Source organism: Prionailurus bengalensis, chromosome D2 (assembly GCF_016509475.1).
Source record: "Prionailurus bengalensis isolate Pbe53 chromosome D2, Fcat_Pben_1.1_paternal_pri, whole genome shotgun sequence".
Taxonomy (NCBI): domain Eukaryota; kingdom Metazoa; phylum Chordata; class Mammalia; order Carnivora; family Felidae; genus Prionailurus; species Prionailurus bengalensis.
This window is the reverse complement of record NC_057351.1, coordinates 33,302,213-33,315,948: the sequence shown is the minus strand read 5'-3', so window position 1 is coordinate 33,315,948 and position 13,736 is coordinate 33,302,213. Positions and strand designations below refer to the sequence as shown.

At 34.9% G+C, this 13,736-nt stretch overlaps 1 protein-coding gene across 2 annotated transcripts in view; it reads left to right on the top strand.

Annotated features, from left to right (window-relative positions):
- The window catches only part of P4HA1 (prolyl 4-hydroxylase subunit alpha 1), an 88,473-nt gene that overhangs the window by 34,248 nt on the left and 40,489 nt on the right, over positions 1–13,736 (top strand). For both annotated transcript variants that reach the window (XM_043596609.1, XM_043596608.1), the window contains exons 6-7: positions 8,879–9,118; positions 11,523–11,719. In XM_043596609.1, coding sequence (XP_043452544.1) covers positions 8,879–9,118; positions 11,523–11,719 — 437 coding nt within the window. The remainder of the gene's footprint in view (positions 1–8,878; positions 9,119–11,522; positions 11,720–13,736) is intronic.

The following is a 13,736-nucleotide window of genomic DNA, read 5'->3' as shown; positions in this document are numbered from 1 at the left end:
TTTCTTTGAGATTTTTTTTCCTTTTTTTTTTTTTTTAATGATTTTTAGCACAGAGCCTGATGTGGGGCTTGAATCCACAACTGTGAGATCATGACCTGAGCCAGAGTCAGACACTTAACTGACTGACCCTAGCCAGGTGCCCCTATTTGAGATATTTTTGCTTTTTGAGGTAGACCTGTATTACTATAAACTTCCCTCCTAGAACCACTTTTGTGGTGTTCCAAAGGTTTGAACCATTGTGTTTTCATCTGTTTCCTTTTACTTTTTTATTTCTTTTTTTTATTTCCTGGTTGACCCATTCATAGTTTAGTAGCATGTTATTTATTTATTTGTTTTTTAAAATTTATATCCAAGTTAGTTAGCATATAGTGCAATAATATTTTCAGGAATAGATTGCAGTGATTCATCCCCTATGTGTAACACCCAGTGCTCATCAACAAGTGTCTTCCTTAATGCCCCTTACCCATTTAGCCCATCCCCCCACCCACAGCCCCTCCAGCAACCCTCAGTTTGTTCTCTATATTGAAGAGTCTTTTATGTTTTGTCCCACTTCCTATTTTTATATATTTTTGCTTCCCTTCCTCTATGTTCATCTCTTTTGTATCTTAAATTCCACATATGGGTGAAGTCATATGATATTTGTCTTTGTCTGACTTATTTCGCTTAGCATAATACACTCTAATTCTATCCACATTGTTGCAAATTTCATTCTTTTTTATTGCTGAGTAATACTCCATTGTTTATATATACCACATCTTCTTTATCCATTCATTAGATGATGGACATTTGTTTTCTTTCCATACTTTGGCTGTTGTCAGTAGCAGTGCTATAAATGTTGGGGTGCAAGTGCCCCTTTGAAACAGCACACCCGTGTCCCTTGGATATATACCCAGTAGGGCAATTGCTGGGCCGTAGGGTAGTTACTATTTTTAATTTTCTGAGGAATCTCCATACTGTTTTCCAGAGTGGCTGCACCAGTTTGCATTCCCACCAACAATGCAAAAGAGATCCTCTTTCTCTGCGTCCTCGCCAACATGTGTTGTCGCCTGAATTGTTAATTTTAGCCATTCTGACAGATGTGAGGTGGTATCTCAGTGTGGTTTTGATTTGTATTTCCCTGATGATGAGTGATGTTGAGCATTTTTTCATGTGTCTGTTAGTCATTTGGATGTCTTTGGAAAAGTGTCTATTCATGTCTCTTGCCCATTTCTTCACTGGATTATTTGTTTTTTGGGTGTTGAGTTTGATAAGTTCTTTATAGATTTATGATACTAACCCTTTATCTGATAGGTCATTTGCAAATATCTTATCCCATTCCATCAGTTGCCTTTTAGTTTTCTTCATTGTTTCCTTTACTGTGCAGAAGCATTTTATCTTGATGAGGTCCCAGTAGTTCATTTTTGCTTTTGTTTCCCTTGCCTCCAGAGACGTGTTGAGAAGTTGCTGTGGCTGAGGTCAAAGAGGTTTTTGCCTGCTTTCTCCTTGAGGATTTTGATGGCTTCCTGTCTCGTGTTTAGGTCTTTCATCCATTTTGAGTTTATTTTTGTGTATGGTGTAAGAAATTAGTCCAGGTTCATTTTTCTGCATGTTGCTGTTCAGTTTTCCCAACACTATTTGCTGAAGAGACTGTCTTTATTCCATTAGTAGCATGTTATTTAACCTTTATGTATTTGTGGTCTTTCCAGATTTCTTTCCCTTTTTCTTTCTTTCTTTCTTTCTTTCTTTCTTTCTTTCTTTCTTTCTTTTTTTTTTTTTTTTGTGGTTAACTTCTAGTTTCATGGTGTTGTGGTAAGAAATTATGTATGCTGTGACTTTTATCTTTTTGAATTTGTTGAGGCTTGTTTTGTAGCCTAATATGTGATCTGGAGAACATTCCGTGTGTACTTGAAAAGAATGTGTATTCTGCTGTTTTACGGTGGAACGTTCTGATTACATCTGTTAAATCCAGCTAGTCCAGTGTGTCATTCAAAGCCATTGTTTCTTTGTTGATTTTTCTGTTTAGATGATCTGTCCATCAATGTAAATGGAGTGTTAAAGTCCTCTGTTACTGTATTATTATTGAATAGTTCCTTTGTGTTTATTGTTAACTGTTTTATGTATTTGAGTGCTTCCATGTTGGACACATAAATATTTATAATTTTAGATCTTGTTGGATTGTCCCCTTTATTTAAAGTCCTTGTTTTAAAGTCTAGTTTGTTTGATATCAGTATTGCTACCTTGGCTTTATTTTGACATCCATTTGCACGATAAATATTTCTCCATCACCTTAATTTCAATCTGGAGGTATCAGATCTAAATTGACTCTCTTAATAAAATAAAAATAAATAACATGAGTTTCTTGTAGACAGCATATAGATGGGTCCTGTCTTCTAAATCTATTCTGTCACCTTGTGTTTTTCGATTGGAATATTTAGTCCATTTACATTCAAAGTAATTATTAATAGATATGTATTTATGGCCATTTTATTACTTGTTTTATGATTGTTTCTGAAGATTTTCCCTGATCCTTTCTTGTCTTTCTCTCTTTCATGGTTTGTTGGTTTCCTTTAGTGATATATCAGGATTTCTTTCTCTTTATTCTTTGCATGTTTATTAGTGGTTTTCGGTTTGCATATAACCTCTTATGCATATAGCAGTCTATATTACGTTGATGCTCATTTAAGTTTGAACCTCTTTACTCCTTTCTTCCCTACGTTTTAGAATATGGTGTCATATTTTACATCCTTTTATTTTGTGAATTCCTTGGCTGACTTTTTACAGAAAAATTCATTGTTACTGCTTATGTGTTTCCTGCCCCTATACAGTTGCTTTTAGTGTCTCCTTTCCAATCAAAGAGTCCCCTTTAATATTTCTTCAGGGCTGGTTTAGTGGTCATGAACTCCTTTATTTTTTGTTTTTTTATCTCCCCTTCTATCCTGAATGACAGCCTTACTGAATTGAGTATTCTTGGCTGCAGGTTTTTCCCATTCAGCACTTTGAATATACCGTGCCACTCCTTTCTGGCTTGGAAAATTCCTGCTGAAAAATCTGCTCATAGCCTTGTGGGGTTTCCTTTGTATGTAACTGTTTTCTTTTGTTTTGCTGCTTTTAATATTTTTTCTTTATCACTGTATTTTGCCATTAAAATTTTATTTATTTATTTATTTATTTATTTATTTATTTATTTATTAGAGAGCGAAAACGTTTGAGTTGGGGAGAGGGGAAGAGAGAGAGGGGCCAGAGGATCTGATGTGGGCTTTGAGCTGACAACAGCAAGCCTGATGTGGGGCTTGAACTCACAAACCATGAGTGAGATCGTGACCTGAGCTAAAGTTGGACACTTAACCCACTGAGCCACTCAGGCACTCCTATATTTTGCCACTTTAATTACAATATGTCTTGGTGTGGATCTGCTTTTGTTGAGAGAGAGAGAGAGAAAGAGAGAGAGAGAGAGAGAGAGAGAGAGAGAGAGAGAGAGAGAGAGAACCTTAAGCAGGCTCCATGCTCAGCACGGAGCCCAGTGTGGGGCTTGATCCCACGACTCTGGGATCATGACCAGAGCTGAAATCCGGGCACCCCTTACTGGACTATTTGCATTTAAAATATGCAAATCCTAGACATAATGTCATTTTATTCATAAATAATTAAATATGCATATCTAACTGATCATTCAGGTCTTTTCATTTTTAGATGACATAATCACTGTTATCCAACGTTACAAAGTGGCAGTATTTCCTTTGTATAACTTAATACCCAGTCAATACTTAGTTTCTCTGTTGATCTCAAAGGTATCTTTTTACAGTTGCACATTTTGGTTTTACCTCTTAAAGCTATTTTGTTCTTCTCTTTTCCCCTCCTTCTTTCCCTCCCATTCCACTGAATATTTGGAAAAACCTGGTTATAGGTCTTGTGGAATGTACATTTTGGAGTTGCCCGATTTCTTCCTTTGTGTGAACTTGTTCCTCTAACTCCTGTGTTTCCTACAAACTGGTTAGAGCTTGAGACTCCATTAGATTCCAGTTAAGTTTTAAAATTAACTCCATAGGTGGTGCTCTGAACTTCCCATTGAATTTTATGACCAAATGCTTAACGTCTCATCATACCTTTTGTGCTAGTGATTGATGGGTAGCTTCACTGGTGGAAGACTGATACGTCCAAATGAAGTTTTCCATGAGTTTCATCTAATTGTTTTGGCAGCCTTGGATGATAATTGCCTAGAACTATTTCATTAGGGGGTTCTAAAATTTTGATTAAAGAAAAAAAATTTTTTTAAACGTTTATTTATTTTTGAGACAGAGAGAGACAGAGCATGAATGGCAGAGGGTCAGAGAGAGAGGGAGACACAGAATCGGAAACAGGCTCCAGGCTCTGGCTGTCAGCACAGACGCAGGGCTCCAACCCATGGACTGCGAGATCATGACCTGAGCCGAAGTCGGACATCCAACCGACTGAGCCACCCAGGCGCCCCAAATTTTGAATTTTTTATCCCATCATTCTTTCTACTTTTATTAGCCAGAATTCTATCAGTAAGAACTTTCTGGAACCATTTGGTTACCCTGAACTAGAGTTTATATATGAAGGGCAAGATAAATCCTTGATTGTTTTTCTTGTATCAACAACATTCAGAGTAATGAGTTGATGTCATAATAACTTCTAGTAGTGATCATTGATTTTTTATCTGAAGTATCATTATAAACTCATGGATTTTTATAAATTTTTATATTTCAATCCATTATATTAATTATTCATTTGATGTCCAGATATCCTATTTGAGACCAGTGGGATCATCTTTAGATTGGGTAATTTGTCTTTTTGAAATGACCCTATTTTTCTTTGCTAGCAAGGAAATTTAATTTTTTGCACAGTTTTTTCCAAACTTACACATTTCTACCCCAAAGCAGGAAGAATCAGGCCTTGATTCTTTTTTTTTTAAGTGTTTCTTTTGAGAGAGAATATGATCACATGAGTGGGAGAGGGGCAGAGAGAGAGAGGGAGAGAGAGTATCCCAGTCATTGGTTCATGAGATCAAGATCATGACCTGAGCTGAAATCAAGAGTCAGGCATTTAACTGACAGAGCCACCTAGTCACCCCAGGCCTTGATTTTTTTTTTAATGGGGAATGACATCTAGGAAGTGGAATATAGCTAGGTTTTAGGGATGTCAGTTGCTATTGAGTTTGTCATTCATTCTAGATCTTTTCAATGGACAGATATAGGAAATATGTGAGTTCATGTTGTTAATTCCAATTAAAATCTCCAAGTATCTCATCTGATTCACTGTTTAAAGATGGAATGTTATATGAAGATTCTATTCATATCATTCAGAGTTATACTTTTTATTTCTTTATTATTTTTTATTTTTAAATATTTGAAAGTTTGTTTATTTTGAGAGAGTGCATGTATGCGCACATGTGAGAGCACAAGTGGGGGAGGGGCAGAGAGAAAGAGAGACGGAATCTCAAGCAGATGCTGCTCCATCAGTGCACAGCCCAATGTGGGGCTCGAACTCATGAACTGTGAGATCATGACCTCACCCGAGATCAAGAGTCCAACATTTAACCAACTGTGCCACCCAGGCACCCCTATTAATTTATTTTTAAGAGAGAGCGAGAGAGAAAGAGTGCACAAGTAGGGGAGGGCCAGAGAGACAAAGAGACACAATCCAGTGCAGGCTCTAGGCTCTGAGCTGTCAATGCAGAGCTCATCGTGGGGCCCGAACCCACTAACTGTGAGATCATGACCTGAGCTGAAGTTGGATGCTTAACCGACTGAGCCTCCTAGGCACTCCCATTTATTTCTTTCTATAGCTTCTTTGGTTTTTTTTTTTTTTTTTGGTTCTTAGGAAAGTAATGGTAATTGTACAGTATTTGAAAAAGTAGAGAGGTATAAAGATTTAGGAAACAACTTGTAATCCATCCCCCAGGGTATCAGTTTAGCATTTTGACATATTTCTGTCTAGATTTTTCTGGCTTTCCTATATAGCATTTGAAATTATCTTTCTGAATGAAAAATACTGTTCCATTATATTGACATATCTGTCTTGCTCTTAGTTTATTACAGTTTTTAGCTATAATATTTGGTTCAGCTATAAAAAAATTATATAAGAAGGTGTTTTTTCCTCAACCCTTAGTATTAAACTCAAGAAAATAATTGAAAACTAGTATCAATTCATAGGCATAAAATTACTACTCTTGTTTCATATTGCCAAATGTCGTAACAGTAAAGTTACCACTTTACTACTCCCTCCCCTAGTAAATTTTGCCATTTTATGGTGTAATTTCACACAAACTTCTGGAGTCATAGTGTACAGATTCCAATTCTGGCTCTTTGCTGTGTGACCTTGAGCATAATAGTTAAACTCTTTCTACTGTAGTTCCTTATCTGGATTGCTTTGAGAATTAAATAAGTGACAAATGCCTGGCACATAGTAAGATCTCAGTAAATGTATGTAGGCTGTTGTTCAAAAATATTTTTCTGGGGCACCTGGGTAGTAGCTCAGTCAGTTGAGTGGCCAACTCTTGATTTTGGCTCAGGTCATATGATTCCAGGGTCATGGGATCAAGTCCCATGTCGGGCTCTATGCTCAGCGTGGAACTTGCTCGGAATTCTCTCTCTCTCTCTCTCTCTCTCTCTCTCTCTCTGCCCCTCTGTCCCCTCCCCTGCTTGTACTCTCTCTCCCTCTCTCTGTAAAATAAAAAAAATAATAATAAAGTTAAAAATTTTTTTTTCTTCAGCATTGTTTTAATTTCATATTTCTTGAAATATGAAGCCTAGGTGGCTCAGTCAGTTGAGCGACTGACTTTGGCTCAGGTCATGATCTCACGGTTTGTGAGTTCGAGCCCCACGTTGGGCTCTGTGCTGACAGCTCTGAGCCTGGAGCCTGCTTCTGATTCGTGTCTCCCTCTCTCTCTGCCCCTCCCCCACTCATGGTCTGTCTCTCTCTGTCTCAGAAATAAATAAACATAAGAAAATTAAAAAAATTTAATTTCATATTTCTTTAATGATTAGTGAGATTTTTTTCTTCAAGCGTTGTGGTTTCCTATTTACATTTTATTTCATGTGAACTGTCAAATATCCTTTTTAAAAAAAATTTTTTTTACATGTATTTATTTTTGAGAGACAGAGTGAGATAGAGCGCAAGTGGGTGAGGGGCAGAGAGCTCTGAGCTGTTAGCACAGAGCCCAACATGGGGCTTGAACCCACGAACTGTGAAATCATGACCTGAGCCAAAGTCAGACACTTAACTGACTGAGCCACCCAGGCGCCTCAAATATCCTTTTTTCAAACTAGGTTTTTTGTTGTTGTTGTTTTGTTTTGTTTTTTAAGTAGGCTCCACACCGAATGTGGGGCTTGAACTCACAACCCCGAGATCAAGAGTTTTATGATCTACTGACTGAGCCAGTCAGGTGCCCCATCTTCTTTTCTTAAGATAGAAGTTTCACTTCACAAACCAGTTGACATACCAACACCAAAAGCACAACTGATTAAAGATTAATGTTAGACTTCACCAAAATTAAAACTGCTATACTTCAAAGTACACCATCAAGAAAGTGAAAAGACTACCCATACAATGGGAAAGAATATGTGAAAATCATATTTATGATCAGGGACTTGTATCCAGAATATATAAAGAACTCTAAAAACAGTGAAAAGATTCAAATTTTTAAACAGACAAAGGATTTGAATAGATATTTTCCCAAAGATGATATACAAATGGACAATAAGCATATGAAAAGATACTTCGTATCATCATTAAGGGAAATACAAATCAACATAATGAAATACTACTTTATACCCAGCTAAATGGCTATAATAAAAACAAATGGACAACAACAAGTATTAGTGAGAATGTGGAGAAATTGGAACCTTCATACATTGCTGGTGGGATTGTAAAATGGTGTAGGCACTTTGGAGAACAGTTTGGCAGTTCCTGAAAATGTTAAGCATAGAGTTGCTGTGGGACCCAGCAGTTCCACTGCTGCATATAAGGGTAATGATAATAAATGTCCACACAGAAACTTGTGCATGCATGTATGTAGTAGCATTGTTCATAAAAGCCAAAAAACTGAAAACTCAAATGTCCATCAATTGATAAACAAAATATAGTCTTTTCATACAATGGACTATTGCTTGGCAATAAAAAGGATGCCACAACATGAACGAACCTTGAAAACTTTATGCCGAGTTGAAAGAAACCAGTTACGAAAGACCCTGTGTTGTGTAATTTCACTTATATGAAATAACCAGAATAGACAAATCTGTAGATTCAGAAAGTAGATGAGTGGTTAAATAGGGCTGGGGCAGGGAAAGGGAGATGATGGGTAGTGACTGCTAATGGTTACAGGGTTTCTTTTTGGGGTGATGAAAATGTTCTAAAATTAGATTTGGTGTTGGTTGCACAACTCTGAATATACTAAAACCTATTGTATTCTTTAAATGGATGAACTTTATGGAATGTAAATTACATGTCATTAATGCTGTTGGAATAAAGGGGAAGGAAAAAGGAAAGGAACCAATTTACAGGTTTGCCTCTCTTCCTGTCCATTCATTTCTTGCACAGATTGTTGGTTAGGAGTAAGATGTATGTCATATGGTAATTCCTGTTGTGCTAGAAAATTGCATGCTTCAACTTAATTGATGTTTTATTTTAGTATGATGGCTGATAATTGAAGTCTTGGGTTTTCTAGGTCCATGACCCCTATTAGTGTGATTCTCAGCATGTTTCATTACCTTGTAGATTGTTCCTTTGTTCATAAACTTAGGATAATTCTTGTTTTTCCTACCTCAGAAGGTTGTTAAGTTCAAATGAAAGCGAGATAGCACTTTGAAAGCTGTATAGTCCTAAATAAATAGAGAGTAGTATTAAGATTTCTAAAGTTCTCTGTATTTTCTTTCCATAGGAGTAAAACACAAATCTTTTCTAACAGTTGAGGACTGTTTTGAGTTGGGCAAAGTGGCCTACACAGAAGCAGATTATTACCATACAGAACTGTGGATGGAACAAGCACTAAGGCAGCTGGATGAAGGCGAGGTTTCTACCATTGATAAAGTCTCTGTTCTAGATTATTTGAGCTATGCGGTATACCAGCAGGGAGACCTGGATAAGGCACTTTTGCTCACAAAGAAGCTTCTTGAACTAGGTATGTTAAATTGGCCTAATTCAAGATTATATACACACACACACATACATACATGTGTATATATAAATTATATATAATTATTGTATATAAAAAGTGCCAACCTATATGACAACATAAATGTATATGTATAATTCTGATATATGACTACATATCTTGTCTTACATATATATGTATATAATGATAAATATATATAATTCTGATATATGTGTAATTCTGATAAGTGTAATTTGTTATATAGCTTTGGTACATTTTTTTTTCTTTTTTCAGGTTTTTATTTAAATTCTAGTTAGTCAGCATAGAGTGCAGTATTAGTCTCAGGGGTGGAATTTAGTGATTCATCACCTATATACAACACCTGTATTCAGTACAACAAATGCCCTCCTTAATTCCCATCACCTATCTAACCTATCCCCCCACCTACCTCCCCTTCATCAGTACTCAGTTTGTTCTCTATAGTTAAGAGTCTGTTTCTTGGTTTGCCTTTCCAACCCTCCATGTTCATTTGTTTTGCTTCTTAAATTCCACATATGAGCGAAATCATATGGTATTTGCCTTTCTCTGACATATTTTGCTGAAGATTGTACTCTCTAGTTCCATACATGTCATTGCAAATGGCAAAATTTCATTCTTTTCTATGGCTGAGTAATATTTATTCCATTTGGTACTTTTTATTTGTTATAAGTCAAGAATCTATCTGTTAGACAAATTTTATCCTCTCCCTGTTTATACACTAAATAAGTGGCAACTGATTTTCCTCAGTTAATGGTACTACAACAGTGGCTGTGCTACTCTGCTGTATACTCTTCAGGAATTTCAAAAGTGGACCTAACCTAGCTAACTCTGTAAAAAATGTTTATTTACCATGTTGCTATATTAAATATTAACCAGTTTCCTTTGAAATGTTTTGTGTTCTTACATTTCATGTTTAAAAATGATCTTGTGATTTAAAATAAATAGACTGAAAATGTAATTTGTCATATTTAAATATTAGATAATGTGATATCCTTTGAGGATTTTATCACTAGTGTTTTGAACTTGTTTCTCTAAGTATGATCCAGGGACCATGTGCATTGGAATTACTTGGATACATATTAGAAATGAAAAATTTCTTGATTTCCACCCCAGAGCTACTAAATCAGAATCTGTGGACATTGAATTGTATACTAATAAATTCAGGTGACCTCTGGTATATAATGAAGCTTTAAAACTTTTAAAAAATTAATTATTTTTATGAATAGGTTAATATGTGTATTTTAGAAAAGTCAAACAGTTTAAAAGAATTGGCCATCTGAAAATGAACTTCTGATAATTAGGTTATTTCTTGGTTGAGTGAGTTAATAAATTGAGATATTAGTTCAAGTACCTTTTTTTCAGTATTTTTTCGTGATTTTTTTCTCCTCACTTAAAGAATATTTTACTCCTTATAGAAAATTTTTAAAAATAAGAAAAGATACGGAAGAGTCATCCATAAGTCTATCACTGAAAGATTTTCACAATCACAAATTTTTTTGTTTCATTATAGTATATACCCTCTTTCCTGCACATACATACTTATCCCATTCTTTTACAAAATTAGGATTATATTGTATATCACAATATATATTGTGAGCAGTTTCTCAAAGACAAAATCTTACAAATCTAAGGCTAGATTTCCTAAACACTTCATTTAATATCACAAATGAGGTTTCTGTGTATTGTTCTTTTTTATTTTTGTGTGTATGTGTGGTGGTTTGGATTTTTTTTCCCTCTAGGATGGGTGGAGTAGTCTAGTCCTCATTTCCCCTACTAAAAGATAGCTAAAAATGATGACTAGCAATTCAGAGGCAGTTAGTGGATTCTGCTTTATTTGAAAATTATATCTTTAGTTTCTCTTTTTCCATCTCACTTAGAATTTGGGGACTGAAATTCACTCAGAAGTAGGCTGTGTTCTGCACTTATAATGTATCTGTGGTGAATGTTGCTTTTGAACTGTATATACACTGTCTTTCCCATGATGATTACATTCAGTCTCAGAAAAATCTTTTCTATTGCTTAAAATAAGTAGAATGAGTGATATTTTAGAATTCATTTGACATCAAACTGATCATAATTATTTCACTGAGACTTTTCTTTGAGAACTTTTCAGTAAGTTCTCAAAGTGGAGTATTTACTACTTTGACATAAATGGCTGATTCCTTCTCCGGAGCTCTTTGTATATAGGGTGACAGTAGGTGATTTACTTCAGCCAATACTGGTTTATACCTGTTGTTTTGGTGTAATGATTTTTATTAGTGCCTCCTTTTACTCTCATAAGTGTCCCGGTTTGAAAGGTAAATTAAATGATCCTGCATTTTTATCTTCCTATATTCTGATGCTTGAACAACTATAAACTTAGTCATGGACATGTTTCCTTTCTCTCCAATAGATCCTGAACACCAGAGAGCTAATGGTAACTTAAAATATTTTGAATATATAATGGCTAAAGAAAAAGATGCTAATAAATCTGCTTCAGATGACCAATCTGATCGGAAAACCACACTGAAGAGAAAAGGGGTTGCTGTGGATTACCTGCCAGAGAGACAGAAGTACGAAATGCTGTGCCGTGGGGAGGGTATCAAAATGGTAAAGTGGAAAAGCCAATTGTGTGTGTGTATGAATGTGTGTGTGTGTGTGTGTGTTTGAACATAGTTCTAGAGAGAATCAGAGTTCTTTTATATTTAAGCCTATGTGATAAAAATTAGAATTAACTGCTTAAAGTATTACAGTATACCACATCACCTTATTGTGGGTGTCACACTTAATATGCTCCAGCTGTTAGTAAAATAGTTTTAGAATAAAGCTTTAGAATAAAGAATCATTATTGCATTTTGTTTATTTTTGGTAATATAACTCTTTGCATAGGCCAAAAGAGGTTTATTTTTATAAGATGAGGGATGAGATAATTTAAGAGATAAGATCATTTAAGCTTTATCTTATATCTTAATGCAAAAGAGATTTCTGCAATCTTAATAGAAATAATAACCCATTGTATAAAACAAAGAATTCATCTATACAATAATCTTTTGTGGTTTTGCTCCTAGCTGACCTTGACAAGATTGCTTAGTGAAACATGTTAGTCTATTTAAGAAATATTTAAAACACAGAAAGGATTTCAAAAGATTTTTGCTTTAACATTTATTTTTTTTAAATACTCAAATGTGCCTATAAATATCCCTTCCTTTATTATATATCTATATTTATGTATTTATAACTCAGAATACCAGTGCTTCAGGGTGTTAATAGATAAAAGACCAAACAAGTTTAAGTTTGGAGAACATAGGTTTTTGTTCAGCCTCAGGACTTTTCAGAGTCCTTTTATGATAATGTACATCACGGATATGCTATACATTGTTTCCCAACATTAATAGATCATGGAACCCTTTTTTTAGGAATATCATGGGGTACTAGTGTTCAGCTGAATGTGGGCATATGTAGAAGGAGTTAGTGAATTTTTGAAGTAAGTACTTTTAAGTTGTAAACATTTGAATAGCGTTGTAAGGTTTTCTCTGCTACTGATAAACTCAAGCTGGACTTTACATTTTGATATTGATGACTTTTTGACATTTGAGGACTTATCGTTGACAGCCTAATCTCTAACAGCAAATGTGTAGATCATATCTATGTTGACACTTTTGATAGCTAAGTTCATGGAGACCTGGAAGAATATGCTTACTTTTGCTTTGGTGCTAAGGAGTAAATATAAGGGTAATAACACTCTGATAGACTCATGAAATATTTTTTTAATTTCACATCTAAATATTTTATTATGTATCTATTGAAGATAAAGATAATAATCAAAAAACCATTATCATACCTAAAAAAATTCATAATATTTCCATAATATCATGAAACATCTAGTGAGTGTTCAAATTTCCAATAGTAAGCAAATATTTTTTATTGCCCTTAATAACTCTTAAAGAACAAATCAAAATAAAGCCATAGGTATAAAATAGAAGTCTGCTCAATTTGCCAGTTTGTTGATATGACACACACACAGTAACTCTGCCCAAAATCAAAGGATCGTCTTTATCCTCAGAATAGTTAAATTCACCTCATGGTTATATCAAAGACTTATATAAATACATATTTAGATTTTTTTAATTTTATTTGTTTTGAGAGAGAAACTGCATGCACGAGTGGGGGAGAGGCAGAGAGAGAGAGAGAGAGAAAGAGAGAGAATCCCAAGCAGGCTCCGAGCTGTCAGTGCAGGGCCTGATGTGGGGCTCAAACTCATAAACTGTGAGATCATGACCTGAGCCAAAACCAAGAGTGGGATGCTTAACTGACTGAGCCACTCAGTTGCCCAATAAATCTTTAGATTTGACTCTAGGTAAATAAAGTACATGGAGAATAAACATGAATCATTATTCACTTGTCTTAGTAGGTTAACCTAATATTTAAAACAAAAACTAATATTATTCCTACTTCATATATGATGCACTTATTCAATCAAGAGAAGATTCAGCAATGGAATCACTTATTTAGTTAATATAGGTTGAAAGGAACATTTGTTTTGTCGATCACTCAATTTTTAATATCTATCAATAAAAGCACCTGCCTTCTTTAATAACTTATTTTTTCTTTTTCAGAGTTACTCATT